This window comes from Gambusia affinis, linkage group LG05, assembly GCF_019740435.1.
Source record: "Gambusia affinis linkage group LG05, SWU_Gaff_1.0, whole genome shotgun sequence".
NCBI classification, from domain to species: Eukaryota; Metazoa; Chordata; class Actinopteri; order Cyprinodontiformes; family Poeciliidae; genus Gambusia; species Gambusia affinis.
In genome coordinates, this window is record NC_057872.1 from 610,627 (window position 1) to 638,268 (window position 27,642).

The window sequence follows — 27,642 nt, forward strand, 5'->3', positions numbered from 1 at the left end:
TTAAACTCTTTGATTGTACATAACTGCAGATAGAATATAAACAGCTTCTCATTTTGGTGTTTTCAGTCTTTTACCTTCTGCTCAAGTTTTCATTATCCTATCAATGACTGAGTCAGGTTTCCAGCTGTTCTTCATTAACGTGACATAAATAGGTTCTAATGATTTTCATTCAGTCAGGACGTTACACTGACACTAGAGCCACATGCACTGCAGATAGATTGTAGTAAAGCATTGATTAATGCCTGGTTTTAAAATGACTTCACTGGACTTGTAGCCATTATTTTGTTCCCATTGTTGGACACCACACCGTTATACCTAGGATTTCTGTCGGCTAATGTTTGGTCTCTCAGGTTTTGAAAATGGGTCGACAATCGGCCGACAGCTCTAAGATGGTGTAGTGTGAACTGGACATTAAACTAAGGAATTGAAGAAGGGAGGGTCAGTGGAGAGCAGCGGAGTTGAGCCTTTTTTTATTCAGTGTCATCAACAGAAAGAGAAAAAGGCTGGAAGAGACGATAAAGCCGATAATTAAAATGACGTCAATGGTTTTAATTTATCGTACGATTGATTGATTTATTGTTTATGACAACATGCCTAGTTGCACCCATCTTTACTATTTACATTGACAATCATATGAAGCAAGATATTTTCTACCTGTTACTCGTTATCTCGTCTCCCCAGGTCCATTAATGTCGTGTGTAAAAGTGAAACCACAAAGACAACCGTCACTGCTCAACTTCACAATCAGCCAGAAATTATTCAAACAATCGAGTGCATAAAATCACATCAATAACTCAACATTATCATCAGAAAGTAAAGCCACAAAGAAGAAATGAATTACCTTAGAAAAATACAAAAATATGAACACGGGCCTTTGGAGCCCACTGTGTGTAGCAGTTAAGACGGTTCCACCCCAGTGATCTTGTTTTAGCTCTATTACTTTTATATCAAATATAAAAGTGAAAGTTTTTTACTGTCTGATGCGTTCTAACATACAGTTTAGAGGTGGACTCAAACAGCTTGTAATGACGAGTTGCTGTTTGCAAGCCAGAGACCATGCAGCTGTTGGGATGAATGCATCGCTGTCTAAGCTATCCTTCCTGTGCATTTTCCCAGGGTACGAAGAACAGATGTGTTCATTTCATACAGAAACATTTTACTCAAGAAAGGGACCAAAGTTTATCAACTATCTGTGTTTCATCCCTTCAAACTGGTTCCTGAACCACACAGAGCTCTCCTGACCTCTGACCCAGTGCATCAAACAGCAGATTTGATTGTAAAAATTAGCACACATTTCATATAATATCTTCAAACTCTTGTAAAACAGACATGAGCAGTTTCAGGACTAAGACATCTATCACACTTAATAATCATCATTAAAATTAGCATAATTAAACTAATATTTCTAATAACAGGCAACCAAAAAATAATTTGGTTGCCTGAAATAGAGTTCTGTTTCCAAAAAACAGAACTCGTTATGTAAATAGTTTCCCTAGATTCTTAAAACTTTAATTCCAGAAATGGAAAATATTTGAAATGCTTTGCAACAGAAGGAAGGCCATCTACTTGTTGAAATGCTTATTTTTCGTATATTTTACAAATAAAAAATATTCAGTTGTGGAAACAAGCAGACAGTGTCATATCTGTGATTTTACTACTGCAAAATAAAACGGTTTTCTAAAGTCTAGATTGACGAAAAATCAACACTTTTTAGGTCCCAATGTGACATGTCTCCCCCTATCGGGAGCTTTCCGGTACTGCTCTCATTCGCTTGCCCAATTTAGTCTCTCCCTGTCAGCTCTGTGGAATGTGCGATGCACATTATGCAGACACCGAGAGAAGGTCCAACCTGCGGTCACTAGAAGCGCTCCGGTCCGCTTGCAGAAAGTGCTCTTCTGTCTTCGCCCTGAACATACTCGGTAAGAAGCCTCGTGTTTCCCTCATCGTCATTAGGAAAGCGTTTTGGAAAGTTAGAGTTGGGGGGAATTGTTGTGTGAGTGCAGAACTGTTTCCGATTCTATTTTTACATGGGAGCCTTGGCAGCGCTGGGAACAGAGCAGGCTGCAGCTGTTCCAGGACAGCTAAATCAGCTTTCCCTGACACTTCACTGTGTGTCAGGACATGATGGGATGGTTCAGCCCAGCAGCGAGATTCATCCAAAAAATAATTATGCTTCATCAAGATTTTATCAGTAAAATATCCCAGACAGTAAACGGTTGCATTTTCCTTCAGTGTCTACCCTGTTTGCCCCTGCTACAGAGGAAACATAACTCACCTGATGTGTTTTTATGTTTGGATTAGGAATTTTCCTAAAATATAAAATCACAAAATCAGGAAACCTGGAGATTTAGGAAGGTTCGAACAGACACAAATGTCTCTTCCACTTCTGCATCTATTTCAGATGCATCTGTATCTGGAGGCAAAGCTTTCTCATGCTTTGCTACATTGTGGGTTTACTAGTTGACCAGGAGATGGAGTCCAGCATCAGCACCAGTAAAGAAGTGGTCAGTTAGTGTCAACCTTATATTCATGCAGTTCTCTCGTCCTTATTGCAGCCCCATCCTGGTCCTCTGGCTGAAGCTCCATCAGGATGTCTACACCTGACTCAACCTCCCTCCTCACCATGCTGCCCACATTAACCTCACCCACTCCAGAGGTTCCAGCTGTGGAGGCCAACACCACCTCCTGCCATCAGTGGGAGCAGGTCCATCACATGCTGTTCCATCTGGGGAACCTGTCCCTGCTGCTGGGCCTGCTCATTCCCACCACCCTGGGGCTGCACATGATTCTGCTGCGCCTCCTCCTGATGACAGGTCAGCCCCCCCAAACCTCCTCTGAAGGCATTTCACTGATAATAATGGTGCATCAGACACAGCAGAGAGCTGCACCTATCATAGTATTATACTTCACAATATTTAGACTTTAATATAAAGTGTATTGGGCAACCTAACACTGAGATGATATCAGCAAAGTTGTGTTGAGGTTTTACTTTTTTTCAAAATATTGTATAAAAGTTTTATTCTGCTGTTGACGTCTCATCACCAGAGCTGAGGCCTTAAAAGACTCTGGCTGAGTCAGTTCCGCTCTGGAGAATATGGGGGGTGGCATGGAAAAACCTTCTCCACTTTGTTTATCTTTGCCTGGATAGATTGGAGACAGGAAACAGCAAGAATTATGGGAAATTGAGTTATTTTTATTTTCACCTACTAAGGACTAGCAGAGCTTTGCTGGATTCAAGATGAATAAAAATGAAAATAATAAATATTGAAATGGTAATGTTGCCAATGCGACTTCAGGAAACAGGATCATCACATCACCGCATTACTGCGTCCATTTTTTATTTTTATTTTTATTTTTTTTAGAGAAAAAAAAATCATAGGACAAGAGTCCTGTACAGTGCTTGGGTATTTGTAGTGCTTGTTGATATGATAGAGGAAAAGAGAAAATGATGTTAAAATTGCTACATTACTACTACTAAAGAGAACTAATAATATTAAAGTAATACCAATATTGGCTATAACTAAATGAAGCTGTCTGCCCCTGAGCTGACCACCAGAGATCAGAGGGCACAGCTCAGTGAACCCAGACCACAAGCAAACCAAACCACCGGTCCAGATGTCTCCACTCAGCCCAAAGAATGATAGATCCATCTTGTGTCCTGTGCTTTAAAACCTTGGATACTCTATACATCCCTAATCTTGTGCAATGCAGTTGAAAGAAAGACATGGCAAAATGGAATGTGATCCCAGTTTAGACCATACTTACCCTATTTTTGTGTTTTTGCTTTTCTTTTTTTGTTTAACACAGTAAAAAAAAAATACTGCATCTGATGGAGCTGCAGGTGGGATTAGACTGTTTGCCTCAAAGTATGAAACCAAAGAAAAAGTGTGAAATGACTGTACACTGTCTTAGTATACAGACATTCACATTCAAAGCTACACCAAATCTGTGACTGAGCTCAAGTTGAAGCTTTTAATTATACTTTAATCAATAATGTAACAACATGATAGCAAGAAAAAGATAAAATAAAAAGGTCACGATGACTTGATTTGAAATGTTTACTTAGGATGATCTCCCTGTTTCAGATTAAAATGACTAATCATATAATTAGTACACCTATCATTCTCCAGAAATATCACTCTGCTGTTAAAAACGTCCTTGTTTCTGCCTAATTTCCCTTTTATTTAAAAAAAATCTGGTAGCCAAAGAAAAGAGTTTGATTAAATGGTTCAATTCCAACTGTATTTTCTCTATTTTTCTGATTGTTTTCCATCTGTTCAATAGGTAGAAGAAGAGCACCAGCTGCCTCTTGTGTTTATGAGGCTCAGTACTGCCCCCTCACAGAGTGGCACGGTACTTTCTGCCTCACCTTGCAAATTTTTACTGCACTTTTAAGACGGGTCAGAAAGACTAATTTGTCACTCAGATCGATTAAATATATTAGACAGACAGTAGAACCTAAACATATATGAAACATGTAAATAAGAAGTATATTGGCAATACTGGGAGAACAGCAATAAGCGTGCAGCAACAAACTGCTTCACTCACTTTTTGTGACACAGCGCCACCAAGGGTGAAGCACAGCACTGCACTGCCTCACCCTGGTCTTCTACCATGTATTTCCAACAGACAATGCATAAATTCAGCAATTTTGACCATCAAAATATTGATATATTACCAATGACAAATAATTTAAAGAAATGTCGAGTGTGAAACTTGATTTTCTCTTATAATTGTTAGAATCTATTTTACTTCTCATGCACCTATTTAACTTGTAAGGATTGTAGGTGAGGCTCTGCCTGACCTGCCTCCCCTGACTGCACATCACTGGTTTTGAGAGGCAGTGGTCCATTCCTGCCTGATGAATTTGTCTGATTTAGATGAACAAAGACCTGCATTTGACAATGTAAGGTCTCATGACTTATGATCCTAAAGGTTCACAAATGTTTAATGTCCTGGAATACAAAAGGAAGTAGTTTAGGAAAGATGATAAGGAAATATTTTACAGCATGTTAAGATTTCCAAAGCAAACAAGTCAACAAGATTTTAGCTTTAATAGAATTTATAAAGCTGGATAACCAAATCAAGGATGGATGGACATCATGGTGTAATTCTATGATGTATCAACAAAGGACATATAAGGGTATGATGTTAAGTAATAAAATATGCCGTGTATGAATGAAAAATATCAGAAAACTGTGGTGTGCATGTGCTAACAAACTTTAATAACCCTCAATGAAATCCTGTGGAGCCAATGTCAGCTTACAAATGCATAGAGTAAACCGAAATCTGCTCTCTGAAGGCCAAAGAGACTCAAACACCCCAAACAGGTCAGGAAGAAAGTTGTGAAGCAGAATAAAGCCAGGCTAGACTCTGAAATTCATCCATCCATCCATCCATCTTCTTCCGCTTATCCGGGGTCGGGTCGCGGGGGTAGCAGCTTCAGAAGGGAGGCCCAGACTTCCCTCTCCCCAGCCACTTCCACCAGCTCCTCCGGAGGAATCCCAAGGGGTTCCCAGGCCAGCCGAGAGACATAGTCCCTCCAGCGTGTCCTGGGTCTTCCCCGGGGTCTCCTCCCGGTGGGACGTGCCCGGAACACCTCACCAGGGAGGCGTCCAGGAGGCATCCTGACCAGATGCCCGAGCCACCTCAACTGGCCCCTCTCGACGTGAAGGAGCAGCGGCTCTACTCTGAGTCCCTCCCGGATGACTGAGCTTCTCACCCTATCTCTAAGGGAGAGCCCAGCCACCCTACGGAGAAAACCCATTTCGGCCGCTTGTATCCGCGATCTCGTTCTTTCGGTCATGACCCAAAGCTCATGACCATAGATGAGGGTGGGAACGTAGATCGACCGGTAAATCGAGAGCTTCGCTTTTTGGCTCAGCTCTCTCTTCACCACAACGGACCGGTACAGCGCCCGCTTGACGGCAGACGCTGCACCAATCCGCCTGCCGATCTCCCGCTCCCTTCTTCCCTCATTCGTGAACATGATCCCGAGATACTTGAACTCCTCCACTTGGGGCAGGACACCCCCCCTGACCCGGAGAAGGCACTCTACCCTTTTCCGGCTCAAGACCATGGCCTCGGATTTGGAGGCACTGATCGCCATCCCAGCCGCTTCACACTCGGCTGCGAACCGCTCCAGCGAGAGCTGCAGATCACGTCCCGATGAAGCCAAAAGGACCACATCATCCACAAAAAGCAGAGATGCAGTCCTAAGGCCACCAAAACGGATCCCCTCAATACCCTGGCTGCGCCTAGAAATTCTGTCCATAAAAGTAATGAACAGAATCGGTGACAAAGGGCAGCCCTGGCGGAGTCCAACACTCACCGGAAACGAGCCCGACTTACTGCCGGCAATGCGGACCAGACTCTGACACCGGTCATACAGGGACCTGACAGCCCATATCAAAGAGCCCAGTACCCCATACTCCCGGAGTACCCCCCACAGGGCTCCCCGAGGGACACGGTCGAACGCCTTCTCCAAGTCCACAACACACATGTAGACTGGTTGGGCGAACTCCCAGAACCCTCCAGGACCTGCTGAGGGTGTAGAGCTGGTCCAGTGTTCCACGACCAGGACGAAAACCACACTGCTCTTCCTGAATCCGAGGTTTGACAATTCCTCCCAACCACGCCCCTCCAGGCCTCACTGTCATTGCCCACGTGAGCGTTGAAGTCCCCCAGCAGAACAAGGGAGTCCCCAGGTGGAGCACTCTCCAGTACCCCCTCTAGGGACTCCAAAAAGGGTGGGTAGCCTGAACTGTCATTCGGCCCGTAAGCACAAACGACAGTCAGGACCCGTCCCCCCACCCGTAGGCAGAGGGAGGCTACCCTCTCGTTCACCGGGGTAAACCCCAACGTACAGGCGCCAAGATGGGGGGCAACAAGTATGCCCACTCCTGCCCGATGCCTCTCACCATATTCAACTCCAGAGTGGAAGTATGTCCAGCCCCTCTCAAGGAGACTGGTTCCAGAACCAGAGCCATGCGTCGAGGTGAGACCGATTATTTCTAGCCGGAACCTCTCAGCCTCACACACTAGCTCCAGCTCCTTCCCCACCAGAGAGGTGACATTCCACGTCCCAAGAGCTAGCTTCCGCAACCGAGGATCGGACCGCCAGGGTCCCCTCCCTCGGCTGCCACCCATAACACAATGTACCCGACCCCGTTGGCCCCTCTCACAGGTGGTGGGCCCATGGGAGGGGGGACCCATGTTTCCTCTTCGGGCTGTGCCCGGCCGGGCTCCATGGGTAAAAGCCCGGCCACCAGACGCTCGCCGTCGTGCCCCCCCTCCAGGCCTGGCTCCAGAGTGGGGCCCCGGTGACCCGCGTCCGGGCGAGGGAACACGTAGTCCAAAGTTTGAATCCATCATTGAGGTCTTCGGGCTGCACTTTGTCTGACCCCTCACCTGGGACCTGTCTGCCTTGGGTGACCCTACCAGGGGCATGAAGCCCCGGACAGCAGAGCTCCCAGGATCATTGGAGCACTCAAACCCCTCCACCACGATAAGGTGGCAGCCCAAGGAGAGCCCAAGGAGAGACTCTGAAATAATATTCCTATATTGAATACTTCACAGAGCTCTGGTCAGTTAATCAAAATGAAACGTGGACCACATAGACCTACTGTACATAGATACCCATCTGACTTTGCAATGCGTCAAAGAACAGCGTTAACCACAGAAGCACCTAAGAGACCCATGGTAACTCTGGAGGAGCTGCAGAGAGTGACACCTCAAATGGGAGAGTAAGTTGTGCACTCCCTAAAGTTGCACTATGTAACTTTTATAAACAACACATTTATCAATCAAGTTTATGTACTCACTGCTAAATGTGCTCATGGCTGGAGAAACAACTCACTGTTCCAGGAAAACTATTTCTCTGCCATCATTGGTGCTAACTAGCCTGGCATTCATGGCTGGTTATGTTGTGGTGAACCAGCTGTAGCTCAGCAGAGATCATGGTGGAAGCTGTGAGTAGTGCATTCACAAGGGTGACACTCTTTCTGGCTCTGATTGGTTGTTTCTGACCAGGAGTGGTGTATTTTTTCAGATAGCTGAGAGGAGGCAGAGGAGCTTGATTTTTTTCACAGATTCTGTCTCATATCCTGTCAGGATGCAGTGACAATTTTAATAAATACAGTATATTAAAACATATAGCTTATAAAGGGACATACTAAAATAGAAGAGAAATGTAGCTCATTCCATAAACATTGCTTACCATTACAGTGCACCTTTAACCAGTTCTTAAATAAGCAGCATATCAATGAAGGTTATTGGAATTGTCTTATTCATCACTTCCATTGCATTGGGTTGAGATGAGCTGCACAGAATGATTTTATTACGAGTTGCATAAAAATAAAAAATTTGAATCATGCAGAGGTTAATGGGCTGGACCTGTACTCCTTTACCAGCTGTTTTTTGCTTTATTTTGACAGGATGCAGTCTTTTCATTGCTTGGGCCACTTTGTATCGTTGCAACCTTGATGTGATGGTTTGGAACGTGGTGTTCTTGGTGGTCAACTTCATGCACTTATTCTTTCTCCTGTATAAGCGCAGGCCGGTAAGTTCTGCATCACCATGCCCTATGTTCTCTCTTTATCATATTAGCATTATGTTTTGCAGTTGGGAAACAAAATATTAATGCTGAAGCACGGTCTTTAGTTTTTCCGTCACTACCTAAGCTAATGATCACCATGTCCTCTGACATTTGACCCATTTTATGCTAAGAATATTCAAGCAGCATCAGGACTCACTGTTCAAATAATGGATCTCCATCCAGTTACTAGAATGAGATCAAGATTCATAATAAGATGCAAAGAAACCTTTCTTCGCCCTTAGTTGTATTATCTAGTCACTATCTCTCAAATTATTTTTTACAAGCAATATACCCAAGAAAGCTTTTTTGTTTTCATTAGTGATTATTTTAAGTGATTTTAGTTTACTAGAAGGATGAATTGGGGCTGTGACTGTGCTCTTTCAGATTAAGATTGACAGGGAGCTGCGGACTGTCTACAAGCGGATGTTTGAGCCTCTCCATGTGCAGGAGGCTTTGTTTCAGAGGCTCACAGGACAGTTTTGCACCATCCAGACTCTGAAGAAAGGCCAAGCATATGCTGCTGAGGACAAGACCTCCGTGGACGAACGCCTCAGTATCCTACTCAAAGGAAAGTAAGTTATGTTTGCAGCATGGCTACAGTCTTTCACACATCCTGACAGAAGCATAATCTGAATAACCATGTTGGCAGAAAACTATAGCATCCACACTTACTTTAACTACTTCATGTTTTTTTAGTTTCATTTATAAATATTCATGGCATCAGAAACATTTGCTCCTTTATGCATCTACTCATCATATAGAGAGGCTAAGTCTTCAAGGTTTTACCAATAGTAACACTTATTGGCAATTGTTATCAGTAGTTTATAAAATTTATAAGAATTGTGAATTGAATGTTTTTGACACAGAATGAAGGTGTCATATCGAGGTCATTTCCTCCACAACATCTATACCAATTCATTCATCGATTCTCCGGAGTTCAGGTCTACTGAGATGCACAGAGGGGAGAAGTTCCAGGTAAACAGCAGAATGTCAAAGAAAACATAAATATGCATATACACCAGCCTATGACATCATGATCTACTCAATCCTAGACTGAGTAACTCCATGTTGTAGCCACGTAAGCTCTAACCTCCCAGTGCATGGACTATTTTAGGCCCTTGCAAGAAACCAAAATGCAGTAATACACAGAAATTCCATTTAATGGACGTACTGATCACAGTACGTCCATTAAATACTGATAGTAGTAAAGTGGGGCCTCAATTCCATGTTTTGGATTTGCTTGTGCAGCAAATCCCAAAGAGTTGTCTGAGTTGAGGTCTGCAGAATTTGGAAGCCAAAATTCAAGTTATATGACTGAAATCAACTTTTAATCAAGGTTTGCTTGAGGGCATGGCAGTTGCACAGGTAAAGCACACCACCGAAGTACAGAGATCTTTGTCCTCTACTCGGCCATCAGAGGTCTGACTCCCGGCCAAGAGTCCTAGCCTCTTGACCATTACCTAGTATCTTCCCTCTCTCTCATAACCCACTTTTCTGACTATTCACTGTCAAATCCAGGCCAGTAGAGGCAAGAAAATCCTTAGAAAAAATTAAGTTTGCTTTAATTTTTCTTGCCTGACCCTCTCATTCCCCAACCAGCCCACCATTTTCCAGTACACTGGTTCAGTTGTGATGTTCATGTGGGGACCGTCGATGCTTACAGTACCAACTTCGGAAATGAGTGAAAATTGTATTGATGTGTTCTTACTGACAGGTGACAATAGTGGCAGAGGAGAACTGCAAGTTCCTGTGTTGGTCTCGAGAACGGCTCACTTACTTCCTAGAATCAGACACTTTCCTGAATGAGGTGTTCAAGTACCTCATTGGCAAGGACATCACCAACAAACTGTACACTCTAAATGATCCCACACTCAGCGATAAGGTGAGGATAACTTTGTAAAGACACAACACTGTTTTCTTACTGATCGTGTTACCAGAACTTTGCTGCTGGTGTTGGTTGTGTTCTAGGCAGTGAAAAAGATGGACCGTCAGCCCAGCCTGTGCTCTCAGCTTTCTATGATGCAGATGAGGAACAGCATGGCGAGCACTAGTGACACAGATGATGTTCTTAACCAGATCCTACGAGGAGGATCTGCTGGATCATCTCTTCGTAAGTGTCACTATCCCTTCACTTCAACACTATTTCTTTGGTCATTTAAATGGCCATAAGTTCTGCCTACAATGTGTCTGAAGATCTAAGGTAAAAGCAGATTACTGAACTTCTCTAGAATTTCTTGTATCCTTAGATAGAGCTTGGGCTCATTCTTACACCCTGCCACAAGTTCGTGTTGAGAAAATTAAAAAAGGAGAATGGACGATGGACTTAACCCTCGTGAAAAATAAATATACTAAGTATAGAACATTTTAGCATATTTGAGCATACTGGAAGCTAGACTAATCATTATGCTTGACGTTTGTTAAGGATTATTTTCTTGAAGTATGTTATTTTGGAACAACTAATTAAATTGTAGAAAATCACTATTTTGAGTGAACTAAGTGTGCTATTTCCAGAAGTAAATTTTTTAGGTACTTTTCAATGTCTTATTCTGCTTTGCCACTTTGTAAATTACATGCTTCATACACACTACAGCATTACAGTACACAGAAGGATCAATTATTACACACTTTTTGATTAAAAGAAAATTGCATTGTGTATTCAATATATTCACATTTTTCAAGAGTACATTGCCAGTATACTGCCACTGAATTATACAAACTGTCAATGTATTAAAAGTTTACAGGCCACATGCTTCTAAAAATTAGCACAATAAAAAAAGATACACTTTAGAGGAAATGTAAAAAATATTTAATCAAAAAGAGTGCTGTTTTGAGCGTGTTGTGGTGGCGCAGGGGACAGCACAACCCACATTTGAAGGCCTTTAGTCCTCGACGCGGCTGTCGCGGGTTTGATTCCCGGACCTGGGGACATTTGCTGCATATCTTCCCCCCTCTCTCTCTCCTTTTTCTGTCAGCCTACTGTCATATAAGGGACACTAGAGCCCACAAAAAGACCCCTGGTGGGGAGAAAAAAATTAAAAAGAGTCACAGTATTCCAGTATTACTCCAAACTGACTTTTGTAGTTTCAGTGAGAGTCAACAACCTAACATTTCCATTCACTGCACCACTGCATTTGACAGAAACCTACAAAAAAGAACAATAGACCTTACCAAGCTCCGCCCACAACCGACCCACGTGACCGCAAGTCTCACAAACAAAGCCTCGTGGCGCGTTGTTTCTATGTAAACATGACTGGATTACTGCATCATTTCTACCAGATTTTCACAATATATCAGCTACTGCAATGGACAGAGGAACTAACAAGTTCCTGTCATCACCTGAGAGGAGGTTACTGGTTTCTCAGTCACAAGCTGGTTGAAAACCTGAGGCCAGCAGGTGTCAGTCAGTTATGGTAGATCTGAACTTTGACCTCAATTTGAGAAGCTACAGACTGATAGGAGGAACCAAAGAGCTCTGGAAAGGTAAAGGAAAATCTTCTGAAGTTGGAATATAATTCATTTAATTTCACAGAATTATCGCGGTAGAAGCCATTTGTTTGTTAAAAGTTTATGAAATATATTTGTTCTACTTGATGTTTGTTGTGAATGACGTAAATTCACAAAGGAACGAGATAATTAGTCCAACGTTTAGAAACTACAGCGGCTGTAATGAGCAACAGCAAAGGTAAACAAAGGTAAAATAACCCGAACAGGTGATCAACTCAAAACCACTCTACCTTTTTACTCCCTCTCTCTCTGTAGTTTAAGCACAACTGTTACCGTGGCAACCGCCTGCACCCCAAGACCAGCAAAGATTACGTTAAAAACAACATTCAGTCCGTTAAGAAATCAAGTTTCCAGGCTTGATATTTATTTCTGGATTATTAATCAGCGCTTCCCTGAACACAGCGATGGTTGATTGACTCGCTGTACTTGGTGCTAAAGTGGCTAACACGAGGAACAGTTTAGCCCAAAGCCCTTTCTGCTAAAATAAAATCTTTAGTGTATTTAGTGTCAGATACAGTACACATTGAATATTGATCTGTTTAGCTAACGTAAGTCTGTGTAGCAGACAGGTTTCAAAGTGTAGATAAGCGGCCCCCTGTGGTAAGGTAATTTACCCTATGGTAAATTAAATATATATATATATAAATATATATATTAAATAAAACTTTTATCCACCACGATAATTTTATTCATGGACATTGGGCTTATCCAATGATTAGCTGCTGCTGCCCGGTTAGAAGGAGTGAAAATATTCATAAAGAAAACGTTTCATGCAGGCAGGAAGGCCAGTGTGTGTGAGGGGGAAGCTAAGCTAACATTAAGCTCCAGGTAGTCAGAAAAACTCTGGAGTAACACAGGAATGATGATGATGATGATGTTGATGATGATGATGCTGGCCCATGGAATTGATAATAAACACGTTCATTAATTGTTCATTTAAATAGAAAACATAATAAGTAAGGAAAAACAAATAAAACAGTTAGAAAACAGCTATTGATACAATTTAAAAATACTTTAGAAATGACTAGACACATCTTTCATAAATACTATCAGGAAGAGTTGTTGCCAAAATTTGGAAATGTTCAACATATAATTGCAAGAATGTTAGGGTTGTGTAGTTATTGTTGTTAGTAATTACTTCAAATTAATGTATTGCACTACAACCCTGTTAAGGTGTCCATGCTTTATGTTATATTATTCCATATATGTACATACAGTCATATGAAAAAGTTTGGGCACCCCTATTAATCTAAATTATTTTTATTTCTAAATATTTGCGTGTTTGCAACAGCTATTTAAGTTTGATATATCTAATAACTGATGGATATAGTAATATTTCAGTATTGAAATGAGGTTTATTGGACTAAAAGAAAATGTACAATATGCATTAAAACAAAATTTGACAGGTGCAAAAATCTGGGTTCCCTAATCATTTTATTGATTTGAATACCCTCAACTACTTTTCACTGATTTACTGAAACACAAAATTGGTTTGGTAACCTTATTAAGGTTTGAACTTCATAGCCGGGTGTAGCCAATCGTGAGAAAAGGTATTTAAGGTGGCCAGTTGCAAGTTGTTCTCCAATCTAGATCTCCTCTGAAGATTGGCATCATGGGGACCTCAAAACATCTATCAAATGATCTGAAAACAAAGATTGTTCAACATAGTTGTTCAGGAAAAGGATACAAAAAGTTATCTCAGAGATTTAAAGTGTCAGTTTCCACTGTGAGGAACATAATAAGACCACAGGGACAGTTCTTGTTAAGCCCAGAAGTGGCAGGCCAAGAAAAATATCAGAGAGGCAGAGAAGACGAATGGTGAGAACAGTGAAGGACAACCCACAGACCACCTCCAAAGACCTGCAGCATCATCTTGCTGCAGATGGTGTCACTGTGCATCGTTCAACAATTCAGCGCACTTTGCTCAAGGAGAAGCTGTTTGGGAGAGTGATGTGACCGAAGCCTTTTCTGCAAGCACGCCACAGACAGAGTCGCTTGAGGTCTGCAAAAGCACATTTGGACAAGCCAGCTTCATTTTGGAATAAGATCCTGTGGACTGATGAAACAAATATTGAGTTGTTTGGTCATAGAAAAAAGGCGTTATGCATGGTGGCAAAAAAACACAGCGTTCCAAGAAAAACACTTGCTGCCCACTGTAAAATTTGGTGGAGGTTCCATCATGCTTTGGGGCTGCATGGCCAATGCCGGCACTGGGAATCTTGTTAAAGTTGACGGATACATGGATGCCACTCAATATGAGCAGATTCTTGAGAATAATGTTCAAGAATCAGTTATGAAGTTGAAGTTACCGTGGGGATGGATATTTCAGCAAGACAATGATCCAAAACACCGCTCCAAATCTATTCAAGTATTCATGCAGAGGAACAATTACAATGTTCTGGAATGGCCATCCCAATCCCCAGACCTGAATATTATTGAACATCTGTGGGATGATTTGAAGCGGGGTGTCCATGCTGGGCGACCATCAAACTTAACTGAACTGGAATTGTTTTGCAAAGAGGAATGATCAAAAATACCTTCATCCAGGATCTAGGAACTCATTAAAAGCTACAGGAAGCAACCAGAGGCTGTTATTGTTGCAAAAGGAGGATCTACTAAATATTAATGACACTTTTCTGCTGAGGTGCCCCTATTTTTGCACCTGTCAAATTTTGTTTTAATGCATATTGCATATTTTCCTTTAGTCCAATAAACCTAATTTCAATACTGAAAAATTACTGTGTTCATAAGTTATTAGATGTATCAAACTAAAATGACTGTTGCAAACACCCAAATATTTAGAGATCAAAATAATTAAGATTAATGGTGGTGCCCAAACGTTTTCACAATGTTTGGGCAGACAAATCTTTGTCTCTATATCAGACATCCTGATATAAGACACGGTACTGCGACTGTCACCGCGAGTCGTGACGCATCTCACAGCCCCAGTACCACCCGGCCCAAGGTAATATGGGCCCTTAGACAGAACCTCCTCTTTCCCAGACCCGTCCTACTAAGAACCTCAGCATCACTAACATGTTTAAATATCAATAAGGTGAATCTGTGAGAGGGAGACCAGGTTTATTGGCCGAGTTTAAAATCAATCACTGATTATTGGTTATTTGCTGTGATGTATTTGTGAACAAACCCAACTCAAACACAAAGATTACACCATACTGTTGCCATGGCAACACAGCAATCAAATTATCAAGATGGTTCTTTAAACTTCTACAAAGTAAACGTCCTGCTTAAATCCTAAATGTACTATTTATTTTTCTCAACTGAATGCATTAAATAAAATATAATAACAATGTCATTCTCTATAAATAATGCTACAGGTTTAGATCTATGGTCTGTGTTACAATTAAACCATTTCTAGGGACCCCTGAGTGTCATGAGGTCCCCTGAATGTCATGAGGGCCCTGAATGTCATGAGGGCCCCTGAATGTCATGAGGGCCCCTGAGTGTCATGAGGGTCCCTGAGTGTCATGAGGGCCCCTGAATGTCATGAGGTCTCTGAATGTCATGAGGTCCCTGAATGTCATGAGGGTCCCTGAATGTCATGAGGTCCCTGAATGTCATGAGGGTCCCTGAGTGTCATGAGGGTCCCTGAATGTCATGAGGGTCCCTGAATGTCATGAGGTCCCTGAATGTCATGAGGTCCCCTGAATGTCATGAGGGCCCTGAATGTCATGAGGGTCCCTGAATGTCATGAGGTCCCTGAATGTCATGAGGGTCCCTGAGTGTCATGAGGGTCCCTGAGTGTCATGAGGGCCCCTGAGTGGTTCCTGCCAGCAGCTACTGAGTTTTCTTTGCCTTGATATCCCAGTCTTATAATTCTAGATCTCAGACGTTTAACATCAAACAATAGCCAGGTTTTTCTAGAGCTTAAACAGATATTGAGGGCTTAATTAGTAAAATGGCAGCAATTTTGCTTATTTCATAAGTTCATAACCAGACCTTTTCGCTGGTCTGTTTAAGAGCTTCAGTCTCAGATCAACTCAGCAGCAGAAACAGAAACATTATACCTGTTGGGGAAAATGTAAACTATATTTGATTTGCATTTGGTTACTAAAAAATATACCACAAAAAATTGTGTTTTTGAACACTGCATCTATTGAAATACTCTTTGAACCTCCAAGAAAATATGTCTCCCCACCTTATGCATGAAATCCCAAACATTAATAAGAATGTCTTTGTCACTTGGGTTGCTTTAAGTTCATCCCCATAACAGGACAATGTCATTCCTCTATCAGTATAGCTCAATAACATAATTAAACAAATTCTTCCAGTTCCTTTGAGATCACCTGTTCCTTGATTAATATAACTAATTGTAGGTATATTTTATTTGATTGCGAATCACAATAATTAAACTAAGTAGAATATGGCAACTTGAAGTAAAAATGCTTTTCATAAATCATAAAAACATTACATTAGGCTTTTTTATATTTTGGACTTATTCTTTAAACTTTGCATACTGTCCAACAAATGTTAGTCTAATATTTGCTGTTGTTATAAGAAAAATCACAACAATGTATCAAGTAATGGGGTTGAACCCAGTGCAAAGGTTGACCAGACTGTAAAGGCTTTGAACTCACTGACTGGCTTAACAACAGTCCAACGTTCAACCCTGTAACACAACCACTGTTTTTGAAGATTTTCACTAAACTTTGCCATAAGCTCTTCTTAGCTGGGGTATGGACAACATATGACATGATGAAAACAAGAAATTAATGTAAAATTCAGCTTCATTTAAAGCTGAACTCACAATATACTCAACAGGGATCTGTCACAGGAATCAGGGAAAATATGTCACACCATTAATTTGATAAGAAAATAAATATCCAACCACTCAGTATGAAATTTGTTGATTTTTAACAGCAATGATTTATTCAAAATCACAATACTAGGAAATAATAATAGTTATTCTGATAACTAGATCAGTAAACGAAAATCCCTCAAAAAATAATTCTAGGTTAGATTTAAATCATTCAGTTTATATCAGCAAAAAAAGCTGATTAATTAAATGTCCAAAAATTCCCGTTCTTTTTAAAAGAGAATAATGTCTGCAAAGGAGTTCCATATCCTCAAAAAACAAAACAAAGATAAGAAAAAAAGAGTGGTGTCACTAAAAATCCTCCAAAAGAGAAGTAAAGTCTCTGCACATGCCCATTTTTATTTACCGTATTCTTCGGACTATAAGGCACACCAGATTGTAAGACGCATAAAGCAAAACAAAATACAGTAGTCGGATAGGTCAGACTTTATTCAAATCATTAACAATAACTGTCAATATTACACAAAAACGTACACTCACTTTTTCAGTCATTCATCTTCTACGAATCCATCAAATTCCTCGTCTTCGGTGTTGGAATTTAACAGTTGGGCGATAGCGGCATCAAGCGAGCCCGGATCTCTCTTGTCATCATCCGATTCAGTCTCATTGCTGTTCCCTGGCTGTTCATTGATGATTGAAGCACCGTATGTATCAGGAAAACAAGTCTGTCAAGACGGCATAGAAAGCTGACTCCACAAGGTTTCTGACCAGCAGCGATTATGCTTCGACAATCCAGGGGAGGGGCTTTGTCGCTTTCCAAAGTTGTAATAAAACATACCGTACACTGTTCATACATAAGGTGCACCGAAATATAAAGCGCATTGCCAATTATTTTGCAAATTAATAATTATAAGGCGTACATAAAATCGCAATGGATTTTATGTACGCCTTATAATCCCAAAAATACGGTGCTAATTTCAGCCACAACTAAAACCAGCATGATGCTGCTCAAAATCAGTTTTAAACAGTGGAGATTCTGAATCATTTTAACAATGAAATAACCTAAGTTCAAAGGTTCTACAAAACAGTTTGATACATTTACTCTTTAATGAATTTATTCAGAAAAAAATAAATATAGTGGTTATGTTACAATGTGTTTCAAAGACAATTCTTTACTTTTTCCCAAACAATAAATATCATTTACATGCGTAACAGTGTTGAAAGGTTGAGCTTGACGATGACGATCCATGGATAAAAATAATCAAATATAGGTAAGAAACTAGACCAGGGGTCACCAACGTTTTTGAGACTGGGAGCTACTTCACGGATACAGAGTAACACGAAGGGCTACTTGTTTGATACAGACATACATTTTCTTGGCTCAGCCTTTATAACAATAATACATATATGTATATATGATTACATGCTGCCTGATCATATTAATATTAGCGACTACTGACAACAGTTACCAGTAATGATTACCATGGCAGATGTGGTTAATTACTATTATGTGATCAGAAGTTCTTAGAGTTTTAAGTTTGATTCCCTTTTGGAGCTTTTCTGTCTGATTCTAAATTACTCAGAAGTCACTGAGAGTCTGGATTGTTGCAGCTGCAGCTGGACGCACTGTGAGATTTTCCTTTAAATAAAAAAAGAAAAGTTATTGTATTTTTATTATCCAACCCTATTTACTATTAAAATTGTAGAGACAAGAAAAGGTATTTTGTGCCAAAACATCTTGTATGTAGCACACATCAGTGTGAGTCTGTGGGGGTCAAAGGGCATGTCAAAGCCTGAATCTTATTGGTCAGTTTGCTTTTTCTGTGAGCTAAAAATGAATGAGTGGAGTTTGAACCTCCCATAGTTCTAAGATCTCGCCTGAGCTTTTTACAATGAGCAGTTCTGGCGGGTCCCCGGTTTATTACTTTTTTTTGTGGTTTTGTGAACTTAAAAGCTGAAAGGTCACCTTTTGGCTGACACCAGCAGATGTCGGAAAAAAAAAGTCAGACAGATCAGAAGGTACAAAAATATCACTGCAGGGGGCGCTAGTGAGCCAAGATGGAGTAAAGACGGATATTTCAGAGCTCCTGCAGGCTTATCAACATTTTCGCTTTAAAAACCACAACTGTTCACTAATTGTGACCTAAATCTGATTAATAGAGGTGCTGGACTATAAAGAATTCTGTTCCAGTAGATTTTACTTGATAAACGGCGGATAAACTTTGCAAATTCAAATACGACGGTAACAAGGCAAAGCTAGTCGGATAGGTCAGCAATGATTGATTGCTGACCTATCCGCAATCTGGAGTACGCTGCCCAGATCCACCAGGCAGCGTACTCCAGAAGATGAAGACCCACAACCCAAGAGCCCTGGTATGAGTGAGGAGTTGAGAGTCGATATCCTAACCTCCATACAAGGGGAAATCTCCGAAATTAAAAGGAAGGAAATGAGGAGTGCGCTGTCTGAAGAGTTCACCACTCTCAGAGCTGATATCAACGCAGTGAGGGCCGAAATATGGTGTTTAGCTATCCCGCCCAAAGTGTATCCTTATTTTGGGGTTGTATGATGATGAGCATACAAATGTGATGCTGAGGTCGTAAGATATCAAGCTAAGATGTTTATTGTATGGAAAACGTCATATTGTCAACATTTGTGTTATGTACCATTTGTAACCAGTGTATACTATTAGTGTTCTTCACGATAACCTAGTCTTATACAGTCGGTTAACCTTGATGTGTTCTGCGCTGTGTTCAGATGAAGAAGGGAGTCAGACCACAGGAGTTGCTGGTTGTTGTTTAATGCAGGTTGCTGGCAGAGGCCTGTACAAATAGAAATAAAAATACCCTTTAACATGCAGCTCTTCCATTCACAGGAGTCGGAATTCCCCTAGCAGACAACCACATGGAGAAACCCTGTGACTAACTAATAACAATATCTTCTCTAACATTTAAGAAAAAATTTCTTAACTTGTCAAAAAGAATACTCCTTTGTATGTATTAAAACAAATAAACATCAACAGCTGCATGTACTTACAATTATTTTCTAATATAAAATAATAACCAAAAGCAAAGAGAATTTCCTACCTCTTCTCAAGCATCTTAGCGCCACCTGAAGGTAGTACAGTGCTGATGTCATAAGAGTGGGAGGAGCCTGCAGGCGCTGCTGCCCTCCGATAAAATCCTGCAGGCGTCTGCACAGTTCGGAACTTTAACCATAGAAAAGAGTTTTAGGCATAAAGCAATTTATTTTAAAAATTTTTTGTAATTTACTTTTAAAAATATCTAAATATAAACAAATGTTATTAATTCAATGTAAAAAGATTAAATTCAATAATTTCTTTGGCAGTGCTCCCTAATGACAATGGCTATCTTTAGAACTTGCTCAGCGGGCGACTGACAAGGTCCCCTCGGGCGACCGGGGGCCTGTGGGCCCCGTGTTGGTGACCCCTGCTCTAGTGGATGAAGAGGGAAGCAGCAGGCAACAGAAAATCCCCCAAAAGAGCCAAACCTCGGTTCCCAACATTTATTACAAGTTATTGGGGCCACAGTCAGTGGTTTATGTCACTATGGAGAAAAATGTAGATGCATTTATCTGCTGTATGTGTGATGGGATCTGGATTAATGATTAAACTATGTGAATATTAACAATACCACATAAAAATGTGGCTAAGTAGACGATGCTAATATGACTATAGTTCGACAAGTAAAAATAGTGTATGACCGATTTTTTATTTTTTTTTGTGGTCAGTTAAGATGACGGACAACAAAAAAGTCTAGCATGACCTCTGATTGGCGCTGGTAAAAGTGGAAAAATAGTCAGCAATTTCATAAAATCAGTTGATGCTGGCATTAGCTATAAAGTATGGAGACAAACTACCTGAAAAGCTTTCCATCCATTGACACATTGATCCTTGCAGGGTGGTGAGGGGGGTTAGTGGTGCCCATGCCCATTTCCAGCAACCATCAGATGAGAGGCGGGGTTAACCCTGAACACGTTATCACAGGGCCCTGAAAGCTAACATTGAATAAAATGTATGAAAGAGAAATGGTAAAATAACAAAGGGAATAAATTCTATCAAATTATTTTCAAATCAAAACATGTTAATTAAACACTCTGTAGTGTTGGAAATACACTACTTTCTGCTGTTGTTAAAATGTAGCCTGCTGCTCAGTAAGAAAAAGAATTACCCCATGAAGACCATGTGGAGATTTATCCAAAGAACTGTGGTGGTGATCTTCTGAGACAGGAAAGTCTTCAGGTTTTGTAATACCTGGTCCCTCGTTTCCTCTTCAATCTTGATTTACTTAGACTGCAAAAATATGTTGAAGTTAAAACGAATGATAGCAACAGCCTCACAACATAGTCTCCTTAGCATACTGAGTTTAATTAAAACCAGATTAAGTTATATTTAAGTTTACCACAAGTTAGCGTCCTTCGTACCTTCAGGCTCCTTTAGTGACCCACATTTCATTTCCATCTAGTTTTTGTCCAGTTGAGTTATTATCTAACTTGGACTAGGACGTCACCAGCTTGAATTTACCAAAACTACTAACTATTATCAAGGCTCTCTCTACTTTTAAGGGAATATTATCAAACCTTTATTACTAATGTGTGCTTTATTATGCTATTTTCTTAGAATTTTCTATAAAGACTGGAAAATACAACTAAACATTGCCATAAATTCACCTTTTAACGCAAAACGTCACATGCAGCAATGCATTGTGGGTAATACACTCGGCCAAAGTCTGCCTGGATCTGGACGTAAGGGTGGAAACAGGACCCAAAATTTTCCAGGTTGGGTCCCAACTTGGAAAATGGTTGGGACCAACCATTTTATGGGACCCAACCAGGGCACCCCCAACTGGAGAATGTGGGACGCACTACGCACTCAATCTCTTCAACATGAACGCGCATTAGAAGAACACGAGGGTGGAACCAGGATGTGAGTGGGAGTATTGGGACAGGGCCTACGTGTTCATGTTTATGAGTTTGAAACAGTTCCTGTAATGGTCACATGACTTTCTCATAGTGATATGCACATTGACGCACGCGCCAACGCGCTGCTGGACCCATCACTGCCTCAGATGAATCCTACTGGGAAGTTCACCTGCCTGAAAGCAGGCTACCATTTCTACCTCTCTGCCTCGCTCCATCAGACTTCTGGATCTCTAATATGACCGCCGATCTCGTTCTCACCTCTGGAATTATTAATCCATTCACCACTCTGGACTCTGGCTGATCCCCCTGCTGATCTGCACCACTCAGATCCATTCAAGAGTAAGCACAGTTATTCTGCCTTATCCCTCTTTTATCATCTCATTCCTGGCTGTTATTAACGCCACTGTCTTTCCAGACAGAACCGTTCTTGTGATCTTCCCACTCCAGAGAAACAAGAAGATCTTTCCACCTGTACAATCTGATCTCAATTTGGAAATAAATATAATTTCTTTATGTGGCTTCTCGTATATGATTCTGCATGTGGGTTAGAAAATTAAACCAGAACATGCCATTTTCACTGTCGCAACTTGTTTTGAATTATAGTTTGCAGATTTTGAACTTTCAGACTTTCCCATATTGCTTCTTTGTCTCTAGCTTTAACTTTCATTCAATGTTATTTTTCACCTCAATATTTGAAAGAGCCTTTATGTACAATCTTCTTATAATATCAAAGTGGAATAGTTTCCATCTTCTTTCACCTGCAATAGGTGTGTGGAATTATAATAGTGTATTCATTTCTCCATTGTCGTCATTTATTTACAAACTACAGTATAATTAGGTCCTCCCACTGTAAGCTCATTGTAGTGTATTTAATTTCCTCACTCGGACGATATGTAGTGTTTCTCTGACAGTTGTCCTCCTGTCCAACCTTCAGCTGTGACCGCTCCCTCAGACACAGCACTTCCATGGAAATGTTGTAAGAGCACCTCTTTATTTCCCCCCTAACTCAACTTTCTGTAACCAAATGCAAACCTACTGACCTGATTAGAGTTCTTTACTTGACATCAAAAATTTCAACTTCTTCATGATTGGATGACTTAACCTCTTCAAATCTATATTTGCCTTGTTTAACAGTCTTGTCCTAACTCGTTGGGTGCTATTAACATTTTATATAGTCAGAGGTTTGTCAAAATAAGACTATTGAAGGCTAAGGCAGTGTTGAGGACTGGTAACATCTGATATGGTCCTGTTAGCTGAAATACCCAGAGCTTCATTTCTAGAATTTAAGCCAGCCCAGTGCTGTTCCTTTGATAGCTACATGTTCAAGCCTTTAGAGAAAGTTGTAGTTGACTTTATGAAAAATTCCACTGAGATCAAGCATAACCACAATAGACACAAGTCTATTATCTGAAGCCCAGAGAATAGAATTTGTTACTTTCAGAACTGCAGTTTCAGTGCTTTGATGAAACCTGACTCAAACTCTTCCAACAGGCCAGGTTCAAATGCTCAAACACTTGATTAACAACTATTTTCTCAAGAATTGTAGATATGAAAGCAAGATTAAACATAGGTTTGTGATTTATTAAGGCATCTTGATCTAAAGAAGGTTTCTTAAGTAAAGGTTTAATTGCAGTTTAAAAGCCAGTTTGCCCAGGGACTAAGGATAGGTTTATCACATCTAAAAAGTGGGCGGTAATCAAAGGGAACAGTTCTTTAGGTAATTTGGTTGAGACGGAGTCCAACATGTTGAAGATTTGGAAGAAGTTAATGTTTTTGATGACTCAGAAAGCTCAATAGACTCAAAGCAGTCCAAAGATATATCAGTGTTGGGTATCAAAATTTGCATAAATGTTTGGCTTATGTAATTATGAATTATTAATGATTTATCACGAATTAAATAATTAGTAATGTTTAGGTTTTTGTAGTTGAATCAGGGCTATATCCAAGAATCTTTGGAGTCATCAGAGAAACAGAGAGAGAGAGAAATTAATGAACTTCACAATTATTTGAAACAAGAAGACAAAGAAAGAAAGATCAGCAGAACAACAACAGCAACTAAAACCCTGCATTACTAATCAGTGTGTGTCTCCCTGCAGTGGGAGACGTGAGGAGGAAGAAGCAAAGGTGGAGGGGATCAGGTTTTGACCCGACTGCCACTCTGGAACAAAGAATGATAAAACTCGACCATGTGCTCAAGCCTAACCTTAAGTTAATCCAAGGATCATGGCTTTGTGGCTCAGCGTACAGAAGCTCCTTTAGTCAGTAACACATTCAGTTAAGGCATTGATGTCCTTATTGCCTGTAGTCTTAAAACAACCACACAGGGCTTCTTGTTCATCCTGTAGCCATCTTGTATGTATCAAACAGAGCAAGGAAAACAAACAACTTTGTCCAAAGATTTCAATTGTTTTCTTTTGGATTGAGGTGACTAATAATTACAGGATAGGCTGTGGTGTTTAAATAGTGCTCAGTCGACATTAATGGAACTGTATAAAATATTCCCAGTATCATTACCTCTTTCAGCAGCTGGAACAATTTATGCAAAAGAGCATTAGTACATACTTTCATACTTTTGCACCCATTTTTTAACATTTGAATGTTCCAGCTGAAGCTAAGACTTCATGAGCCTGTTCTAATTGTAGCTTCTTAGCAGACAGGAGTTGCATGTGGTATGGTTTTCTGCTGCTACAAAGACCTAGAACTGCTGTCAGTAGGCCTTTGTATTTAAGACTTTGCTAAATCATAAGTTTGTTGTTGAGAGCATCATCTCTTCATCTGTCATCTGTTGGGGCAGCAGCATCAGAACCACAGACATAAAAAGGCTCAACAACAAGATTACGAAGGCTGGTTCTGATCTGGTTCTGTTCTGATTCTGTTCTGGTTCTGATCTGGTTCTGTTCTGGTTCTGATCTGGTTCTGTTCTGATTCTGTTCTGGTTCTGATCTGGTTCTGTTCTGATTCTGTTCTGGTTCTGTTCTGGTTCTGTTCTGGTTCTGATCTGGTTCTGTTCTGATTCTGTTCTGGTTCTGATCTGGTTCTGTTCTGGTTCTGATCTGGTTCTGTTCTGGTTCTGTTCTGGTTCTGATCTGGTTCTGTTCTGCTTCTGTTCTGGGGACGACTGTGGAACCTCTGGAGATGACGAGGCAAACAAAGAGTCTTTATAAAATCAAGGAAATTATGAACATCTCTGACCATCATCTTCATTAGACTTTCTTGGGTAAACAGAGAGTCTTCAGTCAGGGGCTTCTTCAGATTCACTGTAATACAGACTGCTACAGGAGATCTTTCCTGATAATAGCCATCACTGTCTACAATAACATGATGAAGAATTAATGAGTAACAATAACATTTAATTTCCCTTTGGGATCAAAAAAAAAAATTTTGTAATTTTGAATTTGATTTTTTTGATGAAGGTGATGTCGTGCATCAAATCATTTTAAAACATTGATCATTTGTGTGTCCTCACCATTTAGACTTTCTTTAGCTTTGTTCTTAACTTGCAATACATATTTTTTTCTGTTTTGTTAAGATCTCTAGTCTCACTGTATCTGATGTTCACATGTTTGTTATATAAATGTGGTGGATTAATACTGCGAAGATAATGTTGTTGTCTAAAACTAAATCAAAGAGTGATAAAAGAACCAAAGTGACTGGACTGAAAATAACATTTCTGCTCACAAAGTCATATTACTCATATTGTGCAAATGCTACTGAGAATTCAGTGACTTTAAAAATTAGCTTGACTGGTATATGATACAGTTGAACCCAGAATTATTCATACTCCCTGCCAAATAATCATATACTAAAATAATCATTTAATTTTACCAATTTGTTTCTTTAGCTGCAAGTAATGTTAATATTCTGAATTATTACACAATATGTAGAAGGAGTTAAAGATTAGGTGATGGCAAAGAGGCCGTCTCGCCCCAGAAACTTGGACCTCATCACCAAACACCAGCATTTTTATCTGACAACTGAATAATTTTAGGTGGAGCTGTTGTTACCTAATGCTAACTGGTTAAAGGTTATCTTTATAGTGGATAGTAACATTTTAAAACCACAAAAAGGAAGACATAATAGAAACATTTAGGAACGAAGGAGCAAATTCTAAAAACAAACATTTCAAATCAATGTTTCCTTGGACTTCCAGAGAGCAGGACTAAACTACAGCTCTTTATTCAGTTCACTTTTTTTGTGTATTTCTACTTGAAAGCAAAAGTAACATTAAAGCACCTCTCTTGAGATGACACTAATATATTTGAGCCTGTATGCATAAATTCAGAATTGCACAACCAGTTTTTATTAGAAGTCATTACCTTAGAGTGCTATAAAGTCATTCTACAATGAATAAAAAGATTATAATTAAGGATTCAAGGGTCACAAATACTTAGAATAATATCTTAACAATGGAAACTACTCACTATAACTTTGCATGCAGGTGAAAGGATGGCATACATGGAAAGCATATAATGTGTCATTTTCTTTCATTTTTTGAGAAAAAGTTGTGTTAAGTGTGAAACCATTATCTGCATTAGAAGGAAACAAACCATCTGATAAAAGTGAATGTGGTAAAGATAGCTTTCAAAATTTGATGTCAGATGTGCTACAACCAGCTCCATGAAAGGGCTCTTCATGTTGTGATGCAGACACTCCCAGAGCTGCTGAGGAGCCTTGGGGCTGATGATCAGTTGTTCTCAGTTTTGCATTTTCTAACCCCTGGTGAAAAATGTGCATTTTAATTCTTCCTTATTGATGTAATTGTAATATTTATGTTTCTAGAAAAATCCCCTGAAACCAAATCTTCGACTAAGATGAGGCCTATAGAGGAAGGCATGGAGGACGATGTTTTTGAAGAATCTGTGTCCTCTCTGCAGCAGCACACAGCTTCCACCAAAGAAGTGTAGGGATCAGGTGAAGATCAACTAGCAACACAAGTATTTTATCACCTCCTTTAGAGCCTGACTACTTTACTGATACCTGCCAGTTCCAGTAAACAGAGAAAGTGTTCAAGTGTTCATTTGTAAGCACCCTTTATACACAATGTTTGTTCATTAGAAAGCATGAGTTTTATTTTCCTTTGTACCTTTTCAGTGTTATGTTGTTTAAAAAATAATCTTTGCAAAAATATGTATTTCTTGCAAAATCAAGACAACTTCTTGGTTTGAGGGAATTTATGTGAAATATTATCAGAGAATACAAATGTTTGTCACTAGGTCTTTGTTTTTAAGACTTTACTAAATCATGTATTTTATTGTAGCTGTTTTTCCTTATGCTTCAGAGGTTTATTATATTCTGCTACTTTTCTATTTTTTCAGCTTTGGCACCTGCTGTCATTGTTCCCTTTTCAATCACTGCTGTAGTACGTCACATTTTTGTCACCTGCCATCTATTCTGTATTTTCCTGCTAAGTCAGATAACAGTGCCCTCTTGTGTTCATTTGATTAAATACATGACTGAATCATTTCAGAAATATACTGTGTTGAAGCATAACTGTCAGAAATGATCACTGTTACTAACAATTGTAAATCTATGAATAAATAAATGTTTAAAAATAGGGAAACTGAGTGTTTTGCACCTCAGGGCCACCGTAATGGTACATAGTCATGTGGCACAATCTTTGGGCTGAACACACACACACACACACACACACGCACACGCACATACGCACGCACACACACACACCCACACACACACACACATGCATTATTTCTTTGCAAAAGCACAGGATGTTTGGAGTTCCAGATACAGATTAGGGTAAATAAAAGGCATTATAAGAACAGCTCTGGTCACTAGATAATTACCATCAGGCATAATATTATGACTACT

The 27,642-nt window shown here is 40.1% G+C and overlaps 1 protein-coding gene and 2 long non-coding RNA genes across 4 annotated transcripts; 2 read left to right on the plus strand and 1 right to left on the minus strand.

Moving 5' to 3' along the window:
• The first annotated feature begins 458 nt into the window (after nt 1–458).
• On the plus strand, nt 459–27,370 carry bves (blood vessel epicardial substance). 2 transcript variants are annotated; one of them, XM_044116244.1, is made up of 9 exons: nt 459–1,919; nt 2,556–2,813; nt 8,436–8,560; nt 8,981–9,168; nt 9,463–9,571; nt 10,311–10,478; nt 10,565–10,706; nt 22,751–22,792; nt 26,596–26,733. In XM_044116244.1, coding segments are annotated over exons 2-9 (999 nt in total). In that variant the 5' UTR covers nt 459–1,919; nt 2,556–2,590; the 3' UTR covers nt 26,598–26,733. The 2 variants fall into 2 exon arrangements, with proteins under 2 accessions (XP_043972179.1, XP_043972178.1); XM_044116243.1 differs by lacking the exon at nt 22,751–22,792 and having other exon boundaries at nt 462–1,919; nt 26,596–27,370.
• On the plus strand, nt 15,425–16,250 carry LOC122830683. Its single transcript, XR_006370576.1, has 3 exons — nt 15,425–15,499; nt 15,556–15,612; nt 15,873–16,250. It is a non-coding gene; the product is annotated as an uncharacterized LOC122830683 (long non-coding RNA).
• On the minus strand, nt 19,371–22,738 carry LOC122830681. Its single transcript, XR_006370575.1, has 3 exons — nt 20,755–22,738; nt 19,962–20,083; nt 19,371–19,697 (listed from the first exon to the last, which is right to left on the minus strand). It is a non-coding gene; the product is annotated as an uncharacterized LOC122830681 (long non-coding RNA).
• Nucleotides 27,371–27,642: the final 272 nt, after the last annotated feature.

What these genes read in the sequence shown, in the direction of transcription:
- bves (XM_044116243.1), top strand. Translation starts at nt 2,591, where the DNA reads ATGTCTACACCTGACTCAACCTCCCTCCTCACCATGCTGCCCACATTA. An exon ending in ATCCCACACTCAGCGATAAG is followed by an intron (nt 10,479 to 10,564) that starts GTGAGGATAACT and finishes GTTGTGTTCTAG; the next exon opens with GCAGTGAAAAAGATGGACCG. An exon ending in ATCTGCTGGATCATCTCTTC is followed by an intron (nt 10,707 to 26,595) that starts GTAAGTGTCACT and finishes TTATGTTTCTAG; the next exon opens with AAAAATCCCCTGAAACCAAA.